The sequence below is a fragment of the Poecile atricapillus genome, chromosome 3 (genome assembly GCF_030490865.1).
Source record: "Poecile atricapillus isolate bPoeAtr1 chromosome 3, bPoeAtr1.hap1, whole genome shotgun sequence".
NCBI lineage: Eukaryota > Metazoa > Chordata > Aves > Passeriformes > Paridae > Poecile > Poecile atricapillus.
The window spans coordinates 2,759,389-2,783,261 of NC_081251.1; the positions used below are offsets into that span (position 1 = coordinate 2,759,389).

The window sequence follows — 23,873 nt, forward strand, 5'->3', positions numbered from 1 at the left end:
CCTGTCCTCATTGTACAGTTCCCCATTGTAGTTTGTGTCTTTTTACTATTTCAGGCACTAATTAATTTTATTTATCCTCTCCACATCTCTTGCCTTTGCAAGGGGAAAAACACTGTGTGTTTCATGGGTGTTCTACAGAATCACAGAGTGGCTTGGGTTGGAAGGGAGCTTAAAGATCATCTCATCCCACCCCTGCCATCGCCAGGGACACCTTCCACTGTCCCAGGTTGCTCCAAGCTCCATCCAGCCTGGCCTGGAACACTTCCAGGGATCCAGGGGCAGCCACAGCTTCTCTGGGCATTCTCTTGGGCCTGTAGAATTTGGACTACCAAAGAGAACACTTATCACCCTGAAACTACAGCATTCTGATTGTATGGAGCATTGTTTATTTTTCCTATTACTTTTCCTTTTGATTGTCTAGAATGTTGTTAGTTTTTTGTTCATTTTCTTTGCTTTTTCTTTTTTTTAAAAACAAAGAGGGTGAGATGTCACCCTGAAAACTCATTTTTTTGATCTTGTTGACATAGTTTCTAAAATCTTTCCCAGGACATTGACTGTGAACATAGATATGTATACATTCTTTCTGATACATGTCTTTTGATGGACATCTCTCACAGCCAGTGTGGTTGGGAAGGTGTTAACCTGACTATCCAATCCCTGGCCGTGGTCAGAAACTTATAAATACTGAGAAAAGAAAATAAAGCTCTCTTTCTTTCACCACATCTCGAGCTGTGTCTGTGTTTCTCATTTCATGTCCAGTAGCAACAAACGCTGGAGCAACGACACCAACCCCAGACATGGCTCCAGCACCCCCTGGGAGTTTCATCCTAAGATTTTCTGCCCCCACAGATGCCTCTGTGGCATTAAATAGAAACTCACCCCAGATGAGGGCACATCTTGGTTGGAAAAGACCTTCAAGACCTCTGAGTCCCAGCTGTGACCCATCCTCACCTTGTCACCCAGACCAAAGCACTGAGTGCCACGTCCAGTCATTTCTTGAACACCTCCAGGGATGGGGACTCCAAACCTCCCTGAGCAGCCCCTTCCAATGCCTGACCACCCTCTCCACGGAGAAATCCTTCCTCATCTCCAACCTGACCCTCCCCTGGCACAGCAAGAGGCCGTGTCCTCGTGTCCTGTCGCTCATCCGTACCGCGGCACGCAGCATTATCCACAGTGCTTTGCACGGTTCCATGGTTTTAGAGCGCATCATCTTCCAGCTGCTGGGAAGGGCACGTATCAGAGCCATAATCAAGGCAGAATTCTGCTTTCAATTACACCCCTTGTGACACGTCGAAATCAGCGGCGTCGCACAAGCCCATCGGAATGCTCAAATGAGGAAACTGGAGAAAAAGGAAGTGAAAGGAATTTGGTAAAACTTTCCTGTTCTGCTGGAGGTGCAGACACTGAGTTCAGTTTTAAGAAACTTTTGCTGAGGGGAAAATTTGGCCTTTTTGCTCTCTTTTCTTGTCTTTTCTAATTAATTTTTTATCTTTTTGTTCCAAAGGACATGCTAGTTTAAAAAAAGAAAGACTGAATGTCAAAACTACTAAAAGCAAACTTTGAAAACCAAGGAATAATTCATTTAAAATCAGCATCAAACTCATGCCTCTCCCTCGTGTTCCTCCATAAACTCCTTCAAAAATTAGGTGTTTCAACAAGAGCAGTTAATTATACAGACATAATGTGGAGCAAGACATTTATAAAATCCCCAAATGGCTGATGGAATGATCAGAGCATCACAAAACATTTGCAATTAAATGGAGAAATATTCGGGATTTCTGTTTGTGCCTTGCACTGTTGGTGGTAATCTTACAGTGGCATATAATAAAACAGTTGTGGAAGGAAAGAAACCCCCCTGGAAGACCAGGTGATGAGAAAATACATTGTGATCCCAGGATAACAAAAACCTGCACTGATTCTTAATCAGGATCAGGTGAATGAACCAATTCTCTGCTTCCCTGTTTCTCAATGAGACAACTGCATCTTGTCAAATAACTGCTTAGCTCAAGCAAAGATAAAAACATCCAGTAATTATTTTTATATGCAAGAAACTTGGATTAGAATACAGGCATAAAATAACAGTGCTGCCCCACTTGAAAAGAATTCGTATTTTGCATGCAGAAATGTGTCTTTTCCTATGAAAAACACGTGTCCTGGGGAATATCTGAAAAATATTTGTTTGAGTATTTCTTGTTTGTTTGGTGGAGGATCCCACATATTCTCCACACTTGGTGTAGGAGTTCCATGCGAATGTCAGCACAGATAAAAAATGTCTGAAATTTTCAGGAAAACTTCTGGGAGCCAACAACCTTCTTGTTCCTACAGGTTTGCAAAGGAGTTGAAAGAATTTCGTGATATCCAATGGAGACACACAATTTGTATTCAGAACCGGCTTCTGAAGTGACAGCAAGATTTTTCCATCAGAGATTTCCTCAATTAACCCCAAGACATGCAAATTGGCATTTTTACTGATATTCTCCAAGGTCTCAGGCTTGTGATGAGCAGAGTCTCTCATTAGCACACCTGCATGAGCTCCGCAGCAAGTACACACAGCTCCCAGCATCGGAATGTTTTCCAACTCCATTCCCAGATCATTAGCTCCACTCTCATCCACTCTCACGGGATGCAGAAGACAATGCCCAGATCCCAGCAGGGCCTCATGCTGCTCCAGACTGTGCAGATCGACGATGCCGCTGGGGTTTGGTGGCAGTCCCCTCCAAAAAGTAGGGCTGAGGAAAGATTTAGTCCCCTAAAACATGAGCAAATGCACATAAAACAGGATCAAATAGAGATAGAAAGGAAGAGAAAGTTATATAAGATGTGTGACAGAATATCAGGGAATCACTGAATGGTTTGGGTTGGAAATGACATTAAAGCTCATCTCCTTCCAACCCCCTGCCATGGGCTGGGACACCTTCCACTAGACCAGGTTGCTCAGGGCCCAATTTTCAGAGTCATTACACGAAGTGCATTAGAAACAGCATCTCCCACCCTCCAGGCAATGTCCTTTCCTTGCTGAGAGTCCAGACTCCAGCTCTCCTGACCTTCAGCTCATCCCTCCTGGCTGTACAAGTGCCCTGGTGTGAGTGTAAAGGATGGTGTTTGTCTGGAAATTGAATCCTGGCCAAGGATTGTTTGTTCTGGAGTGAAGGGTATGATGAAAAGTGAGAAAGACATGGTGGGAAGCGGTGAAGATCTCTTTGGGCAAGAGCCAAAAGTAGGACAACAACAGAGCTACTCCTCAAAGGCTTGGCCAGGGCAGTGCCATGCCTGAGGTGTCCTAGAGGAGCCCAAAGACACCGTGGGTACACAAGATGCAATAAAAAGGGGAAACCTTGGATAAATGTAATGGATACTGAGGATAAATCTTTAGATACCTGTGAACAAACACTCCTTGGAGATTCAGTCATTGGAGAAAGAACTCCTTGTGCAGCCCAGGATCATTATGGTGTTATCAAAGAGAGACTCTGTAGGAGAAGCCATAATGTGCTGAGCTCCAGTATAGTCATAGGAACAAGGCAGCCAAAAATATCACCAAGCACAGCGCTGGATTTAAAAAGGAGCCCTACGAAAAATGAGGAGACTCGTTCAAAGGAAATTAGTACGAGCCACGACGGGGTGAAATGTTTGCAAGCAGCAGAGATATTGTTTAAAGACACCATATTAGAGGCTCAGAGAAAATACTCGGAGTGTATCAAAAAAGACTTTTAAAAAGACCAGAAGAAAGCTACTGTAATTAAAGATCAGAGCGAAGGAGGCTGTTACAAGTAAGAAGACTTCGTGTTCAAACACGGAAAAAATAGAGAGCAGGCATTCTATTAAAAGGTAGACTAAGAGATTTGAGGAACTACTTTGTAAGAGAAGGAATGAATTATCAATCCTTTTACAAACACGAGTGGATTAGGAAGCCTGCCAGGCAGCGTGGAGGGCCAAGAAAGGAGCAGGGTGTAAAATGAGTAACTTCTGATCTAGAGGCCATAGTAGATGGATCAAAGAACACCAAAGGAACTTGAATTTGAAGTGTCTGGGCAGAGAAAGTTGCTTGGAATTGGAGAAGCTGTGGCTGCCATGGTTCCCTGGAAATGTCCAAGGCCAGGCTGGATGAGTCTTGGAGCAAGCTGGGATAGTGGAAGGTGTCCCTGCCCATGGCAGGGGATGGATCTGGATCAGGTTTAAGGTTCCTTCCCACCCAAACCATCCCATGATCCCATGATTCTATGATTTGAGTGGAGACATCAAAATGTCCCTTCCAACCAGGATTGCTTTGCATGTCTCTAGATCTTGGTGCCTCTGCACCTTGAAAAATCTGTGCTGTTTGAGTCTCCTTTCTCCCCCCTCAAAAAAGGATGCTGGGAAGCTGGAAAAGTATGAATGACAGGAATGAGGATGATGGAAGCGGTGGAACAGCACTAACATGAGAAGAGGGGAATTTGACTAAACTGCACGCTTGAGCTGAAGAAAGAGGGAGGGAGTTCTGCACGTGGATGTGCTATAAAGAGATGAGCATGCAACATTTATAATTTCATAGCACAAGATCCAGAGATTATCTGAGCAAATGCCTGAGCTGCAGGTTCACCAGCAGCCAGGAGCAAATTCTGGGGAAGAGTCAGCCTCAATCTCCCAGTTTTCTACGCGTTTGTTAGTGATTTCATCAGAAAAACTCCTCAGTGGAGGAGTGCTGTCCTGTGCTGTTCTTCCCAAGTTCCAATGAACCTGCAGTGAAGCAGCAGAAGACCCATCCACAAAAATACCTCTGCAAGGCTTGACCCAGCTTTTGTATAACCTGGAATAAAGAGAAAGCAGTGAAATGGGTCCTTCCTCCAGCCTCAAATGCTGCTGACACGTTTCTGTAGGTCAGGTCAAGATCAGTAAAAGTTACCAAGATGGAAGCTCACAATGGATAAAGGGAAAAGCTGCTGCCAGGGCTCCTGTGCTTTGTAGCTCTGAAACCTTCTCCTTTCCCCATCTGCTTTTTTAACTGGCAGAGAACTCTGTGTTTTCATCCTGAAGGTTGGGAAGGGCAGAGGGAGGAGGAGGAGGAGGAGGAGGAGGAGGATGAGGAGGAGGAAAAATGGTGGGTTTGCAGCAGTGGTTATTCTCTCTAGTGACAAGCTGTATTTGTCTTTGAGGAAAGGTGACTATTGCCTGCCTTTGTGACATCAAGATTAATCCCAGAATGTTTAAAATAATAGGAAAAATACATTTCCCACTGACTTCTTTGGGAGCAGCTTGCACAGTTCTGCAAGCAGATGGCATGATGTATATTAAATTATCACTTATGTCGGGGGGCTTATTTTAAGGATGGAAGTGTCGTCTCTTGGTATTTGTGCCAGAACTGCTCATCCCCAAATCAGGATTTTTGTATCCTTCCAGCCGTCCTGGAAAACATTTGAAGGAACATGCCCTTCCCAAAGAGAGGTAAAAACAGCATCATCTTGTTCTTCTTTTGCATCTTCCAATGAAAAGTAAATAAATTTTAAAAATCTTTATGAAAGAAAGGTCCAAATTGGTGTAAAGCAAATGAAAGACAAATATTCCTCAGAATTCACTGTAAATCTCCTCCATTTGGGTGAAGGTTCACACTGACAAATGGTGACAACAGGAATAAGGAGTGCAAACAGGGCTGGTAAAGCCCAAAAAGTCTAAAGTAAATGCTGAGTCATCAACAATATTTATAACCTCCAACACTCAGAATAGAAGGTACCAAGGGACTGCAATTACTGAGATATGACAAATGTTGAATTTTTATTCACAGCAGCTGCAGGACACTTGCTTTTCCAAGCATATTGCTGCTGAAAGTCACGACCTTTGCTTAATCTGTGGACATGGGTTCTAAGTTATGCTCTGCCCACTTTGTCCATGAAAAGTATTGCAGCCCCTAAGAAGTTATGTCCAGTATTGCAGCTCTCCATGTCCCACTCTCCTGTGTTCTACTCCTCTCTCTGCTCTGGTTTGATAACAGTCCAATGCTCTCTGTCGCTTGCCAACCCTCTCAGGCTCATTTTGGTTCCTTACACCCCACAATTGTCATGACATCTTCTGTGGATGGTCCGTACTTTAATACTCTTCATGTCCCTGCTTCTGAATCAGCCTCACAATTCTACCCCACCACCATGAAAAACTAAATTCAGTAAACAACATCGTTATTGCCTTCACAGAATCATGGAATAGTTTGGGTTGGTAGGAGCTTTTTAAAGGTCATCCAGCACAATCCCCTGCCACAGGCAGAGACACCTTCCACTAGACCATGTTGCTCAGAGCCCCACTTTGGGATGTTCTATCTCATTTGGAATGTAACTTCCTGGGGGTCAGAAGCGGAGACAAAGTTCCACTGATTTCCCTGGGACTAAAATATCTATATACCAACAGAACTTCAATACCTAAAGATCTTTTATGCTTGGAAATGTCCAAGGCCTGGCTGGGCAGGGATTGGAGCAACCTGGGATAGTGGAAGGTGTCCCTGCACTTTGCAAGGGGTTGAACTGGATGATCTTTAAGGTCCCCTTCCCAACAAAACCATTCAGTGACTCAATGATCTGAACCTGTGTTTTCCTGTAAGCACTGCACAACATCAGGCGTAGCAATTCCGATAAAGAATGGAATCAAAAGTCACAACATCCCATGGATGATTAAAGATAATCTAATGGGCAGTCAGATATATTTTACATATGCTGTTAATTTATTTTCTTCCAAACAGAATATTACCTGGCATTTAATTTCCCTAACGGATCCAGATGCTGTCAGGAAATGTCCTGATATTTTTGTTTAAAGCCAAGAAGCATTTCAGGTGTCTCTTAATCCACTTTATTATGATTTTTTCGATGAAATCACCTCAAATACACAACCTATCCATTTCCATCAGCACCTGAGTGCATTTTGCCAAGCAGTGACAGGCTGCGCTGCAGATCTATTCCCAGAAGAGCTTTCTGTGTTGTGATTCCATAATCGCTGTTATTGCTGGATGCCACAACAAAAACAAGCTATTTGTGGTCAAAACCCTAAAAATTTCTCATGTGTTTAATGAAATACTAATTCTGCTTTATTTTTACATGTTTCCTTACACAGGGAGATGAGGAGATAGCTCATATTCCATAAAGATCATCCTCTTGGAGACCAGTAAATGCCTGGTTTGCAGGATGTGCTGTTGCAGTGGAGGAAGGAGCCCACGAGAGGGCTCAGGGAAGCAGCCCTGGACCAGCATCCCTGGGAATCTGCTGGGCAGGGAAAAGCAGGTCCTTGAGGGAAAGCTCATCTCTTCAATCATATTCACCTTAAAACATCTCATCTAGGGCAAGCCAATAAACAAGCAGTCCAAACAACATCAGCTTTTATTACCACGGCTAGTATCACGCATGTATTTTTAATCTTTTCCCTGTGTATTTCTTACAAACTTTATTAATCCCGGGGAATGCTGCTGCAGGGAATATACGATGGCACTTAGAGCTGATGAAGCTCCCTCTCTGTTTTATGGTGTCGGCACAGCGGGCTCCGCTCAGCACCACATGAGCACATTTATAAAAAGCTTATTACAGCACATAGCACAAGAGTTGTTGGTTTTTTTTTTTTTTCTTTTTCTTTTCTTTTCTTTTCTTTCCTTTTTTTTTTTTTTTTTTTAAACTGGGAAACCAGCACCATTAAATCAGATTATTTTCTTTAGCAAGGCAGCGTAAACAACTCTGTCATTTGTTTTTATAAAGTCATCAGTTTCACTGAAGGCAAACCAGCACCCACAGATGAGGCCAAGGCAATGCATTTAGAACCACCACCAGAGCATGGGTGTGATCCTTAATTTTCCACCAAAAAACAGAACTGATTCCAATGTATTTTTTTATATCATTCTTTACTATGGGAGATACAAAGGAAACCCAGTTATTCACCATCCCCTTGTATTTTCCAGCTCAATCCCACCAGTACCTCCAGCCATGGTGAAATGTTACCCCAAAGTTAACAGTTTATTTGTTTTCACGCTTATCTCTTCACTAATGATAATTTAATATCATGCTTATTTCTTCACTCATGGTAATTTAAATAAATAGAAGTCATTAACATACTTCAGCCACTTACTTGTGAATGGACTTTGGACTTTCAGTGATTAAAACGTATCTGAGCAAATAGGAATTTGGGGTTTAGAAAGAAAAAAGGTTTTAGTAAGGGAGGGATGAAATCTCGAGGACTATGAAATCAATATGGGAAATCTGGAGTGGGGAATGTAAAATGCTACTAAGGATGGGGAATGTGAAGGATATTGTGCTAAAGAGTCAATTTATTTTGGAATTGCTAGTCAATGTGTAACAGAAGTAATATTTTTATGGGGTTAAAATTTACTTTAAGTCTTCAATTTTTCCCAGTTAAATAAAGGAAAAAAAATGTTCATAAAGTCAGTCCTGCAAAAACAGAGCTCATGGTGATAAAAACACACAAAAAGCGAACTGAATCAAAAATAATAATTGAGGAATTTCTTACCAGAATTACAGTTTTACAAAGAAAAGCGCTGTGTCATGATGACACAAACTAGTGAAATCTGCATTTAAAATGTCAGATTTTAGCCAAGGACACAGCCAGTGACCATTTAACTTGATGTGCACAGCACTGGCCACTTGATGTGCCCAGGAATTTGTCCTCTCCTGAACCTGACCTACGGAATATTGTGTAGAAATCTTGATTTAAAAACTGCAGGGCTGAGCCTCAGCTGCTGGGAATTGAATCCTAGGAAATTCATGGAGCTGTGAGAAGCCATGCTGTTGGAGGAGATCTCTGCTAAGGATACCCAGCTGCAAAGTGTGAATTCTGACCTCAGGCAGATGGGCCACCAAAATGCAGGTGCCTGTCACAGAATCAGCTTGGGTTGGAAAGGGCCCTAAAGCTCATCCCATTCCACCCCTGCCATGGACAGGGACACCTTCCACCAGACCAGGTTACTCCAAAGCACATCCAACCTGGCCTTGGACACTTCCAGGGGTTGGCCAGCCACAATAAAAGTGTACCTTGTGGTAATAAAAGTGTACCCTGAACTCCAGCGAAGGGAGGAGAGAACCAAAGGTTCTCCCTGCAGAGAGCTTGTGCTGTATTAGCATTTTTTTCCCTCACTGCTACAGCGCCACGAAAAAATAAAGAACCCGTGTGACGAGACTGTTTGTATCCTGTGTTTTCATCTTCTGCCTGGCACATATGGTATACTGTGTTCCATGAAATTGCCCATTGTTTTTGACATCCCTCTGTAAATCCCAAATCACTGCATTATCCTGAGGTACAGTGCTGATGGCTCTTCTACGTCAGTTCCATTTTTAGGATAATTTATGTAGCTTAATCTCTATCTCAATGCTCATCGAGATCCCAAATGGAAGGCGGATGAATGACTGATTAATCTTCCCTCCTCTCTCTAGAAACTGTCTCACGTCGATCCTTTACTGTGTTATCATCTTTGCTGTCCTTCTGGGGTAACAGATACAGCTGTTTCTGGGATTCGTGTTCCCAAAAAGAACTGTGCCACTTAAAGTCTCTGGATCCCTTGACTGAAAACCCTCAGAACCAGTTTGTGATTTTTTTGCTAAAACTGGGAAACCGACTTGTGTGTCCTTGTGAAAATTTGGGCTTTTTCAAAGATGTTGTTATCTGACCAATCACAAAACATGATTGCAAGGAGGCACCCCTCATGAGGTTGCTGTGTTTATAGTGATATAATATCAGCATCAATCCTCAGCTCTTTATGAACTGAGGAAACAGCTGGAGCTGTGCCAGAGGTGCTTTAGCTTGGCTATCAGGAGAAGGTTCTTTCCCCAGAGGGGGAGGCACTGCCCAGGCTCCCCAGGGAATGGGCACAGCCCCAAGGCCGCCAGAGCTCCAGGAATATTTGGACAATGCCCTCAGGGATGCACGGGGTGGGATGGTTGGGGTGGCTGTGTAGGGACAGGAGTTGCATCAATAATCCTGGTGGGCCGCTCAAATCTCAGGATATTCTGTAATTCCAGCTCTGTGGTTTTCACCCTTTCTCTCCCCAGCAGGAGCTGGCAGAGCTGTTGTGGGTGGGGCAGGACAAGGGGAGCCCCAGCATTCCTGGCTGTGTGACACAACTATGGGAGCTCCAACATTCCAGCCCTGGAGATGCTCCCAGAGCAGGGTCCAGACCTGTGTCCAGTCAAGAGAGCTGCCCAGCCATTGAGCCTGAGTGGCCCTGGTCCTGTCAGCTCTGTGGCACCGCTGTGGCAGCCGGAGCTCCCCCACAGCCCAGCTCCTGCAGCCCCTCCACTCCCCCAAGCCCTCCTGCAGCACAGGTAGGGCCTGATCCTGAATGCAGCAGCCCAGGGATGTACTGTGGGGACATTCCCAGCCCTTCCTGCCCTGACCCTCTCCCTCCTCCTCCTCGTCCTCAGTGCCCTCAGTGTCTGACCCCCAGCCTGGGCTGTGACCTCCCACAGGATCAGCCAAGCCCCCCCAGTGCCCCTGTGCCCCTGCCAGCTGTGGCCCGTGGGCTCAGCAGGGCATGGCCAGCACCCCTGGGTGGCCACATCTGCCCAGGGCAGACCTTTGAGAGCTCCTGTGCCAGGCCCTGGGGGCCACGTGTCCCTAGGGGATCCCAGAAGTGTCCCCATGGCCATGGACTCTGCAGGCACCAGGGGCAGCAGCCCTTGCACAAAACCACCCAGCTCTGGCTGCCTGGGAAGGTGCCCCTGGCTGAACAGAGCTCCAAAGTCATCCTGAGCACAGAGCATGGCAGGACCACTGGCAGGAAACATCAGGAGCCACAGCAGCCTGCAGGGACAGAGCTGCCACCACCCCAGGGCAGCGTGTCCACACATGGCATCAGGCTGGAAAGGTGAGGGAAGAAGAGGAAGAGCTCTCTGCCCAGAGCTGACAGCAAGCACAGGGCTCCCACAGGCAGAGCTGGAGCAGAAATAGAGGATTAGGCCTTTTGAGGGCTCACATTGTTTGGGGATGGAGGAAGGCTTGTTTTGATGCTGTAGATGAAGATATAGATGAAGATGAAGATGAAGATGTAGAAGATGTTGTTCAGTGTTCTGCTTTTCCATTATAACGATTTCATCCACAACCTGTTTGAGTCTGCATGGAGTGGGAAGAGAGTGCAGAGGGCCCCAGGAAACGGCAGCCAAGAGGTGCAGAAGCGTCACTGAGCCCCAAAGCAGAGCCATCAAGCCCCAAAATGCACGAAGACATCCCCAGCCTGAGTGACTGCCAGCAGTGCAGGCAGCCCTGGAGGGGGACTGCCCTGGGCCCTTCCCATGGGAAGAATCCAGGGAGTCAGGACAGCTGGGGCCATACCAGACTCATGGACATGTCCCCATGCCCAGAGCAGCTCTGAGCACACCCTGGGCACAATCCTCCCCATTTGGGGTTTTAGGTTCTTCCCCCAGGGGTGTTCGGGCACTGAGAACGGAATGGGCACAGCCCCAAGGCTGCCAGAGCTCCAGGAATGTTTGGACAACGCTCTTAGGGATGCACAGGGTGGGTTGTTGGGGTGTCTGTGCAGGGGCAGTAGTTGGACTCAATGATCATCGCTGAATCCCTTCAACTCAGGATATTCTGTGATTCTGTGATTCACTATCTGACAGTTTTATCAGCTATGGAGATGAAATGGGAAAATGATTTCTGTCAGCAGCTGAGGAGAAGCTGCAGGAGCAATAGCAACACAAGGGACTGGAACAAGCCTAGATGAGTGATTTAAATGGTGACAAGGTCTAGGCACAGAACTCAATTTTCTACGTATCTGCCATAATCACCTTGATATTTCCATACTTTGGTAATCAATTCCTTTGGGAACCCTCGAGAAGTCTCAGCAATGTATCTGTGAGGCTGGAATACTGCTCTTGGACAGATTAAGGCACATCCAACCAGGAATCAAGAAACCAGATTACAACGGTACTTGCTTGGTCTGAGCAGCACCAGAATGGTGAATTCCTTACTCACATCTTCATCAAAGCGGGGAAAAAAATCAGGAAATACGTCACTTGAAAACCTGAAGAGCGTCCAGAGATGTGCAATGACTTAAGAGAATTAGAAAACATCCTTGACAGTGATGAACTCCCAGAGTCCTGTTTATCTTTTCTTGAGGGATGACCGCAGCCTGCAGCGCTAAGTCTTCATAACAAAACCTGGATAAAAGCAATCTCTTCATTCCAGGGAAGATAAGCTAAGCTGTGACGGGTGCGAGCCAAAGCCAACCTAAAAATAAGCTGCATATTTTTAACAGTAATCAAGCACTGAATAATCCACTAAAGCCCGTGGAGGATCTTCTTTCACTGCATGTTTTCAGATAAAAAAGAGATTGCTTTTCCAGGAGATGCACACTGCAGCACAAACCTGCCTTCCCCAATCCCTGTATTTCCACGGAGATGGCCACACAGGGCTTTATCAGTTTCAAGATACGGCAGATTTTGTTACACGGGAAAAACACATCTATACCAAACCACAAAGACTAGGAAATGTAACTCTGATGGATTATATATAGGAAATGCCAGGTCCTGGAAAAAAATTGTGTGTATTTTGAGCAAGTTCCTAGGACTGGATGAGTGGGAATTTGTGCAAAGCCCTGGCTGAAAGGAGAGAGGTAAGCCCACGTCCCTTTTCTTCCTGCTCTCTCTCTCTCCTCTCTTTTTCCATTTTCACAGAAAATTTTTAGCATCTGCCATAAAACTGCTGTGCTGGGAATACTGTGATAATTACATGGGAATGCAAGCACTGTCTAGGTGCCATAATCCAGGCATTTTTTCCTGATATATTTCTTAATTCATCGTGTTAGTACATAGAAAGTCTGTGTTTAAGTGTAAAGCGTAATACACCATAAATAAAAAAAAAAAAAAAAATCACATTCTACTGCTTGCTTGGAGAGGTAAAAAAATCAGAAAACTTTAAAAAAAGTTGGAGTGTAATTTTCAGAGTCTCTCACACAGACCTCACCCTCAGCAACAAGGGGAGGGGATAGCCCACACTTTCCTGAAATATAAGTGGGATTTATCTAATTTAAACAGTCTTCTGTTTCCATGGAGCCAACAAGCACTAAACCCCTGTGAAAATCAGTTTTTATTTGTTAAGTGGCACGGTGGCTTATTACCATTTAATACTTGGGATTCAGTGACGAGTCAGGGACAGGGTGTGTGAAGTGCCACGCAAACAGGGAACACCAGGCTGATTCCTGCCCCCAAGAGCTGTAATTTTCCAGCATCAGCAGCCCCGCTGTCACTGCTCTGGATCCCAGTCCTCCGCTGTTTTCAGCCTCATGAACAAAGCAGCTCGACTGGGTGATGAAGCAATTTTTCCTGGAGGAATTAATGCACCAGAAAGGGCACCCATGATTTAAAGGATACACAGAGTATCAACAGCCGAGGACAGCACGTTCAGCGTGGAGGATGGACAGGATCACTGGAGTGGAGGCAAGGCTGGCTTTTCAGCAGCTGGGATTTTGGAGCACATCTGGGCTCTGGAGCACCTCAGCCACTTCACCTGCGAGGCTGAGCAGCCAAACACGAGCCTGTTTTTCTGCCCCTCACCACTGACTGCCCTCAGTTCACGCAGGGAAGATGGCAATGAAAACAAAACTGGTCACAAAGAGGCAGAAAAAATTCAAGCTCGCAGGTGGAGACATTAATCCTGAGAGGAAAATTCCATTGCCATCCATCGTGACACTGAGCAGTGCATTTTTTAGGAACACACTGTTGGCAGATAGGTGTGGTGAAAGTGAAGAGATGGGCAGTGTAAAACCCATGGATGTCATCGTCTTTAGGGGTTTCCACAAAGAAAGAGCTGGGAATTGACACCATGACCATAATGAGAGAATAACTAATTAGGTAAACATGTTTTAAATGAAATTCACACTTTGTTATTGAGCGTTTCTGGTTCTTACTAACTTGTACTCTCAAAACATCACACTTATTTATCACAAGCATCTCTATACTCACTCATTATTCAATGGATTTTCTCCAGGTTATTACAAGACTTTTTTTGAGGTCACCTGAGATCCTCTCCAGTCCTGACCACAGTAATTCTAGTTACCATTAGTTAGAAATTTTGTTCATGTAAAAAAACTTGAAAAACTGACTGCAATCTTGGGACTACCTGTGCTCAAAGAGGATGTTGTTCACCTTTCAAACACAAAACAGGGAACCTGAAAGCTAAGGTGGGACAGCTTTGTTTCTCCTGTTTCTATCTGAATTTTTAACTTTGAAGAAAGCTCCTAAACATGACTTTCCCACTCCTCCAGATTGTTTCAAGAGCAAATTGTGGTAATTATCCAACACCTTTACATGTATGAATTAAATTCTAGGCCTCAGGATTATTGCATTCATGTAAAACCCAGCTTGATTATAAACCTAATGGAACTGAATCTGTCATAGACAATTTTTTGAGAGAATTATCCAACCTTCTGCTCAGACTAGCTATCAGTCTGTTTTTTATTACCTTCTCTCTATTCAGCCAACAACTCAATTTTTTTCAAAACCCTCCAGAAGAATTTTGCCATCAATTAATATCCTGTCCCTTGCATAGTCCAGTGGAAGTGTCCCTGCCCATGGCAGGGACATGGAATGAGACAAACTTTAAGGTCCCTTTCAACCCAAATCATTCTATAATTGTACGAATATGCACTGTATTACCATCAAAAGCACAGTGGCTATTTTCCACTCACACTCTGATCACTTTTTATCTATTTTTATTGCAAACATAGGTGCAGAAAATTCTTCCTGGAGACTTATGTTACTTGGAACATATTCACTGAAAAAATACTCTGCAAAATTGGGATGATACAGTAACATTGGCCAAACACAACACAGGAAACTGCTGTCGAAATTAACAACTAGAAAAGCCACGGGAAAAAAAAAATATTATTGGGGGTCGCAACAAATTAAGTTTAAATGCCTTTTCCAACCCAAACCACTCTGTGGTTAATGTACAAATAAAGCACATTACTGCATAAAAGGAATGTGTAGTGTGTTTTCCCAAGTGTGTCTGCAAAATCCCCTCTAAAACCGGGAGCGTGGACGGGCCACAGGGTGGATGTGACACGGATGAGGACACGGGGTGGAAGCGACACCGACTCCACGATGGTCCCAAAACACTGGGAACAACGCTGTGGGCACACTTCAGAACAAGCCGCATTCCACAGAGGCATAAAAGAAATGTGTAGCGTGTTTTCCCAAGTGTGTCTGCAAAATCCCCTCTAAAACTGTGAGTGTGGACAGGCCACAGGGTGGATGTGACACGGATGAGGACACGGGGTGGAGGCGACGCCGACTCCATGAGGGTCCCAAAACACTGGGAACAACGCTGTGGGCACACATCAGAACAAGCCGCATTCCAAAGAGGTGCCTCCCAGGAACATGGCCCAGCGGGCAGAGCCCGCGGAAAGGGGTGTTTTGGGATAAAGAGTCACTGAGGACACTTAGAGCCCTTGAGGGACACCCGAGGCAGTGGCGGGGAGAAGCGGCCTTGCTCCGCCGGCGCTCGGCAGGGGGCGCGCTCCCCGCCCCTCCCTCCGGGGCTCCCTCACACCCCCAGCGGGCGATGTCGCCGCGCCACCGCCTCCACCTCCTGCTCTTCCTCCGCACTCTCCACGGCTCCACCTTCGGCATGAGCGACCGGGCCTCCCGCCTTCCGCAGGCGAGCGAAGCGCTGCCCGGCAGGAGCCAGCGCATGGCGGTGCCAGGTTAGTGTTAACTCCGCTTCCTTCCTCTCCCGTCGCGTCCCCCGCTCCCGACCGCCGCCTCCTCCTCAGCCGCGCGCCCCTGCCCCGCTCTCGCCGTGCGCATGCGCGGTGCCCTCGCGGCGGGGCGGGGCCGCTGCGGCGCGTGCGCGCTGAGGGGGGAGACGGGGCCGTGGGGAGGAACATGGCGGCGGCGGCGGCTGCGGGGAGTGCGTCCTGTGAAGGGGGGACGGGGGGATTAAAGTGCCTTGAGGAGGTGTTTGTGTTGAGCTTCACTCGCGCAGTGGCGTTTCTTGTGTGCCGTAAGAATAGGGGTGGGCGGGTTGTTGGAGAAGACAGCGAGCGCGGCTATGTGTGGGCCCAGAGAAGCTGTGGCTGCCCCTGGATCCCTGGAAGTGTCCAAGGCCAGGTTGGACAGGGCTTGGAGCAAGCTGGGATAGAGGAAGGTGTCCCTGCCCATGGGACAGGGGGTGGAACTGGATGAGATTTAAGATTCCTTTCCATCCAAACCATCCTGTGATTATTTTCCGTAATTTCTCTTAGCAATGTATGAATTTTCTCTTTACTTTTTATTGAAGCCAGCAACAGCGTTTTAAACAGACTTCTTTAGTCCTTTTTTTTAAAAAAAAATAATAATACTTAAAAATAAAACCACGATATGCTGTGTATCTTCTGTGGGTGGTCTAGGAAGGAATTGTTCCCTGTGAGGGTGGTGAAGGCCTGGAATAGAATTCCCAGGGAATTTGTGGCTGCCCCTGGATCCCTGGAAGGGTCCAAGGTTGGATGGGCCTTGGAACAACCTGGGATAGTGCAAAGCATCTCTGCTCATATCAGTGTTTGGAATGAGATGGTCTTTAAGGTCCCTTCCAACTTAAATAATTTTATGATTCTGTTTGCAAAATGCTTTAAGTTCTTAATAATTCTTCCTATTATTTTTCTCCTTTGGGTAGATGTGTGCCATCAGGTAAGCAAACTAGCAACCCACAATTAAAGAATTTATTTTCTGACAGTCCTCCTAGGAACTGAAGGTGTTCCAAGATGACTGTCAGTGCTTTTCAGGAGGAATTTTAGTGGCACTGAGGTGCTCTAACTCATGTATTTGGTAGTTCACATACAAGGTACTTATTGAACAAGGTGTTTATGTGTATCTTCTCTTCAAGCTCTTGTGGATCCTAATGAAATGTGTGAACTTATGGCATAAAATAAATACTTAACCACATTAAGTGTGTAAGTGCTGGTGGAGGAATTATAAATGGGTGATGGCATAAGCCCAGTGGTCAAGAGAATAATAAAATTTTGCATTGATACTTGGTAAATAGTTGAAAGTATTGGTGAAATTAAAGGTAGCAGGGAGAATATTATTTATGATGTGGAGAAAATGGACTAAAAGGAGGGGTGCAGAGGTGGAGTGTGTGCCATTACAGCAGTGAACCCCAGAGATGGCACCAAGAGGAGCACATTGCCTGGATTAAAGTGGCAACTTCATGTTGTTTGTTGAGTGAAGAGTGGACAGAAGACACACCAAGCTCATTTTATGCTGGGTAACTGCTCAGGTAGAATAATTTTGGGCTGCTGTACAATAAGCATCCTCATAAGGCCAAACACAATTTTAAAAAATGTTCTTCTGTGCCTAAATGTGGTATTCTATATTTAATAACAGCATGGCCCTCCAGTGAGCTGTCAGTGTTAAAAGAGATGTAAATTGCTCAGAAAAGAATGGCAGTTAAAATTTTAGGCTGATGATCAACTCGAGGCTGATGATCAACTCGAGGCTGATTGACCTTGCAGACCTTTGCCATGTTAATGTCTTTTGTGAGTCAGGAACCAGAACTGGACCTGGTATTCCAGGTGAATTCTAACCAGTACAGCATAGAAAAGGGTTTTTTCTCGCTGCCCAGAGTCACAGTTTGCTTTCTCGGCACTGTGAGCGCATTTAACCTGGCATCCAGCAGGACTACAGCTCCTTCCCAGCAGCTCTGAAATCATCTTGCTCTCCTTGTTGACCTCCCTGAGGTTTCTGTTGGTGTAGACCTGGAGTTTTTCCAGGTCTCCTCAGATAAACCTCTGCTGTTTGCTTTGTGTTTAACGCTGCCCTCAGATCTGCTGAGCTTGTTTCCTGTCACATCACTCACGTTGCTGTTTCAGCTGTCCAGTGATTCTGGCCCCAGCATCAGCCCCTGGGGTCACCTGCTGCTCACCAGACATGAAGGTATTGATCCCTGCCTTTGGAGGCTGCTGCTCCTGCCCAGTTTTGACTTGGAGGCTGTTCCTCCTGTTAGAGTCTGGAATACAGAGTGTGTGCCCTTGTTTCTGATACTTAGTTATAAGATCTAGAAAAACACTGAATTTCATATAATATGGAATTCATGAGCAGGTTTTCATGGTGATACATGAAAACAAATGTTAAAGTTAGAAAAAGCTGAAAGTGTAAGTGTGTAGAGTAGAAAGTTTTTTAAATCACTGGGTGAAAAAGTTAGTTTAGAGAACAGGAGACAAGATGGAGGATTTAGGGTGTTGTCCCTTGTCCCTTCTTCTTTCTTCTTCTTGTTCTTCTCCTAGAGGTTTTTGGGTAATAGTCAGTGATTGGATAGAAAATGCCGCAGTGCATCACAGAGGTGATGGGTCATTGGGTCATTAAGAAAAATAATATACATGTGTATTGTTAATTGGGTAAAAATAGGTATAAAGATAAAAGAACTGCGTAGTTCGGGGCCATTTTGTGCATCAGACACGAAGTGAGCCACAAGGCCTTGTTTGTACCATCAGAAGAAAGAAATGTGCCAAATTGCAAAGATTAACCTTGTAACCAGCCTGGAGAGACCTGGTAAGTTTTATGACCACCTGTTAATAAACACGAGAAACAAGATTCTAACGAACTCTAGAGTTTTCTTCGAGTAATAAAGACTGAGATAAGTGAGACTCCCCACGAGGGAGGATCCCAGAGGAATTCAGCCCAAAAGAGGCTGAGAGCCTAGAGAAAAGTTATATCCACAGAGAATTAAGCACAAAAGAAACAAAGAGAGAGAAATTACACCTCCAGCCAGGACTTTGTCAGCTTCCGCAGCAAATGCTGGGAGAGAGGGTGTCAGAACGCTGCTGAAGTCAGCATGTGCTACAGGCACTGCTCTGCCTTGCTCTGCAGAGCCATCATTTCAGCCTCAAAGGGCAGCTCAGCTGGACAAGCATGATTTGCCTTTGGTAAATGTGCTGGTTATTCCTGATTACTTTCTTGTTCCCTGTTTGGAAATAATTTCTAAGAGGGCATTCTCCATGATCTCTCCTGGGACTGAGCTGAAGCTGAGCATCCTATACCCACTCAATTCTTCTTTTTCCTTTCCTAAAAGTGATTGTCACTGTAGCCCAGATCCCATCATCAGAGATCCCCAGTCACTGTGGTTTTTCATTATTTCTGATCCATCACAGTGTTCTGATGGCCACACCAGCAAACTTGGCCTCCCAGCTCTGAAAAAACTCCATAGGACTCCTTGGATTTAAATATATTTAGCTTCTCTAAGTAGCCATAACCCATTTTTCCTTATGTTGTTTGATGCTTTTCTTTCTGACTCTACCAGCCTGGAGACATTTTGAGGCAGTTGTTGTTTGTGGAGACTTGTGTAAAAGAGGTTTTGAGTACTTTAGACTTTTCTGTACGCACTTCTAGGCTGTCTCCTGTATGCACCAATGCCCCTTGATTCTTTCTGAGCTTCTTTTTGCTCCTATAATTTTTGTGGATTCATTTCTTATTGCCATTTATGTCCCCAGCTAGGCTGAACTCCAGCTTTGACCTTGCTGATTTTGTGCCTAAATGCTGAGGTGGTGCTTTCTTGTGCCTCCTTTGTTGCTTGTTTTTGATGTGTATTTTAGTGCATTAAGCTGCTCTGTGTTTCTGATGAAGTTCCCAGTTTTTCTACATGATGTTTTTTTCTTTAACTCTCCTAGAAAGTTTTTTTTTCAAAATTCAGACCATCCTGAAGAGCCCTTCTCTCCTTCTGGCAGCCTCCTGGAGGCTTCTCAGAGGCTGCAGCTCCTCCTGAGCAACAGTGGAGGGGCAGCTCTGATCTCTGCTCTCTGGGACAGGGCCCAAGGAGCAGCTGGGGCTGTGTCAGGTTTAGGTTGGGTATCAGGGAAAGGTTCTTCTCCCAGAGGGTGTCAGGCACTGGAAGAGCTCCCCAGGGAACAGTCACATCTCAAGGCTGCCAGAGCTCCAGGAATGTTTGGACAACACTCAGGGATGCACAGGTTGGGATTGTTGGGGTGTCATGGGCACAGTCAGGAGCTGGACTTTCAGGATCCTTTTGGGTCCCTCCCAACTCAGGATATTCCATGATTCCATGATCATACCCTATATAAGCCAGAGTTCAGCAAGCTGAAAATGCTAACTCTGAGCACCTTTCCAGCCTTCCTTTGGATCCCCATCTCTGCTGTCTTGTGGTTACTGACAGAGCTGTTTCCTTCTGGAACCCTGTGCTCTCAAGGAGTTGTGTTTCAGTGGAGTGCAGCTCCCCATCCTGTTTTTCTGTGCTAGGAAGGATGGTTCTTACATCCTGCATAGCCTGTTGTGGTCCCTGCTCCAGCTGTGTGTGCTGTGCCAGGTGTCTGCTCACGTCAGAGGTCTGTGACCACACCTGGACATCCAAGTGAGCCAAGCTCTGCCTTACAGTGCAGACACTTGAGGAAAATTTCTGCCAGAGCTTTCTGTACCTGCAGTGTCCATCCTCTTCACCTTCAGTGGTGTTAGCAGCCTTTTACTTTCCTAGGTGAGGAGCTGCAGAGCATTTAGCTCCTTGTCTCTTGGAGATCCCACTGATTTCCTGCTCCTCATCCTGGTGGGATAAAACATCCTTGGAGCTCCTTCCTTGTGCTGCAGCAGCCGTGTCTGCTGCAGCAGAGCTCCCAAAAGTGAAGCTGCTGCCTGAGATCCCTGTGGAGGAGCACCAGGCTCTTCCCAGAGTTCATCTGGAGGGAGGTTGAAGTTCCAGAGATGTTAGTGCACACCAAGGATCCAAGAAAATCATTCTGTTAGAGCTGGATAAACCACTCTGCATTAGCTGGAAGGAGTACAGACATTAGCAAACTTCACTTTTTTTGTAAGCATGTTGAGTTTATTTGGTCTCGTACAAATTTCATAATCTGGGAATTGGAGTTTGTTGTGCTGTTTTCTTTCCTTGCAATAGAGCATCTGCATTCATTTTTTAAAATTACTTCTTTCATGTCCTTGTATAATGGTGCAATATGATGTTGTGCTTTATAGTGTGCATTGTTTATTTATTGCTTCTAACTTTCTAGTATAGCTCTACTTTTCAGAGTTAATTTTAGCTTGATTGCTGCTCAAACATGTCTGTGTTTTCTGAGTATGTGAGGATATATTGCTTACACTATTTAATGAACTGTTTTATTTTATGACAGTGGTAGGAGCAGAAGTTGAGAAGCCCTATGAATGTAGACATTGAGTAACATATATATACATATATATATATATATATATATATATATATATACACACACACAGAGGTTTTTTTTCTGCTAGATATCCTGAGGTAGCAATGTGTAATAAATTAAAAGAATGTTTTCCCTCCTGTTCCCAATGAGCAGTGTCAGAGAATATCTCCTTACATATCTGTAGTGGCTTGACTTTTTTGAGGCAGAGAAAGTTCAGCTCATGGGTAGAGAGCCTGAGGATTGTTTAAACCCATTAGGCCTCTTAGCTTTATATCTAAAGATTAATAGAGCAGTAATTACAAATGTGAAGGAGGTCATGGTGAATTTTAGTCTGACCTTCTGTGTAAAAAAAAAAAAGCAAAAAGCACAGCATTGCCATGAATTAATTCTTGCTTGAATCAGATCACGCTCTTTAAAGAAAACATTGATTAAAAATGTCATTTGACAGAGGATCCACAGGCTTTCCCTGTTAGTCTTTTTTTACCATTCTTAAGACATTGAACAGAAATTATTGTGGTCAAACTAGTGGCCTGTGGTCTGGTACTTCCATTTGTCTCACCACCATGCTCACCATTAAACTATGTACTCAAAGTAAGGAATAAAATGAAAAATATTCATGTTTATTTCCTTTACTGGTTAAAAGAATTTGTAATCATGAGCAAATTCAAAATTTTCTCAGACATGAATTTAACATCCCTGTGTTTTAGGTCTAAAACAAAGATTCTTGAGTGAGATCATACCTCAGGACAAAACCTCAAAAGAAAGTTCATCCTAAGGTTTAGGAGGATTTGTTTCTTCAAATTTTAAGCCACTTTATTTATGTGGTACAGGATTCTACATAATGAATTAATTAGTTGTCCATTTTTATTGAGTTTGTATGAAATATGGGCCAAAAAAAGCAAGACTTGACTTCCATTGTGATTCAGTGGAGTGTTTTGAGTAACAATGTCATATGTGGTTTAGCACTTTCCAAATTGCAATTTACCTTTCGAACTCAGAAGAGTTAATTACTTGTTTCTTCATTTTAGAAGACAATCTTTGCCTCAAACACACTCAAGCCATCAATTTTCATAAATTATTAAATTTCATTACAATTTTGTTGTGTATGCCAAGATTGAAAGCAGAGTGCACAGCAGAGAATCACCTCACCCCAATAAAATAATAATGTTTATTATCTGAAAAAACTTCTCAAATTTGTGGTTACAACTTCTTTACAGGTACATCCAGGATGAATTTCCTTGGAAATCCTGCCTGTCATGGCATTTTTTCATCCTCTATTTTTTTTTTTGTGCGCTTTGTCAGGTAATTATATCCACACACTAAACACCTAATTTTCAAGCCAACTCTACAGCTGTAAATCTTGTGCTCTCATTTGAAAAACAGGAATTACTTTTACTCCCCCCAATTGCATTTTACATTTTGGAAGGTGCTGCAAGGAGAAGCAAAGATTAAGTCAATATAAAGAGATTTTTTTTGTTGTTGTTTTTTTGCATGTGCTTTTTTGCTCTTGGCAGCTAGAAAACAACAACCTAGAGGAAGTTAACAGGCACAGAGGATGCTGGAGAGATGGAAAGCATACAGGAAATATATTTACAGAGCTGCCAAATGCTGCTTTTGATGCGGAATAACCCTGATGGAATAACCCTGCGCTTACTTACCACCTCTCACTACATCCCAAGAGAAAGAGTGACATCATTCATCACTAAAACCCTCAAAAATATAACAAAAAAGTAGAAAAAAAATGTCTGTTCGATGTCCCTGGAGTTCCTGGAGCTCTGCTTAGCATGCGGCTCACAGCCGGGGGTGCGGAGGAAGCGCTCCCGGGGCTTCTCCTGGCAACAGCCCGGGTTGCTGGGAGACAGCATCGCCTAAATGGAGAGAAACTTCACCCAACTGGCAGCCTCCTGCATCCAAATGAGCCTTGGTGGAGCCTTCTCGTGCTGGTGCCGTGATTTCCCTCTCCCAAATGATAAAGGAACCCAGAGGATCTGTACCAGAGGGTTGTGTGTGGATGCTGCTCTGAGGGATCGTTCCAAGCTGTGTAATAAAAGGGGATAATTATTCCTGGGTGAAGGTAGTTGTGGTGCACAGGGTTCAGGAGCTTTTTTTTGCTGCTGTTCTGAGAAGGGATGTAAATGACTGAAGTTGCCAAATTTGGGGTGTTAAACCTATCAGTTATGAGAGTTAAACACAAGGTTATATTTACTCAGGTTGTTTTTCCTGACTAGAGAATGTTTTATCTGATTTTGTCTGACTCCTGGGATATATTGGCTGTTTTGGCTGATTGTGTCCATTTATCTTTAGTGCAGGAATGACACTGACTGGACATTTAGGTAATGTTGATCCCTGAATCCCACATTTCCCCCTACAATTAAGTGCGTGTATATCCCAGGCACATATGGAATTAGGTTTCCCACTGCTTCTCTTTCCACAGCAGGTAGGAGAGTGTGGGACAAACTTTACATTGCAGCAGGAACAGGGTGGGACAGAGCTTTGGAAGGGGCTGAGTGCTGCTGCAGCAATACCCAGAGTTAGGCTGCCACAGGTGGAACAGGCACTGGTGTGTTTGGTTCATCAAAAGACATTTAAATCAGGGAAATAGTGCCCAAAATGCTGTTTTCTTCCACGGGCTGCAGGAGGGTGTGGTGACCAGTGCAGGTCCAGTGACCAGCTCACTTGGAGGTGTCTGTGTGATAACCAGCCACACAGAGAGTCCTGGCTTTGCTGTATTAATGACCTGTCCATGCAGTTGATATTCAATGTAAAGCCTTTAATTTATTTT

At 44.6% G+C, this 23,873-nt stretch overlaps 1 protein-coding gene across 1 annotated transcript in view; it reads left to right on the top strand.

The window, feature by feature from the left end:
- The first annotated feature begins 15,393 nt into the window (after nt 1-15,393).
- Nucleotides 15,394-23,873, top strand: part of MSRA (methionine sulfoxide reductase A) — a 231,991-nt gene continuing 223,511 nt past the window's right edge. Inside the window, exon 1 of the mRNA XM_058836249.1 lies at nt 15,394-15,655. Coding sequence (XP_058692232.1) covers nt 15,514-15,655 — 142 coding nt within the window. The 5' untranslated portion in view covers nt 15,394-15,513. The remainder of the gene's footprint in view (nt 15,656-23,873) is intronic.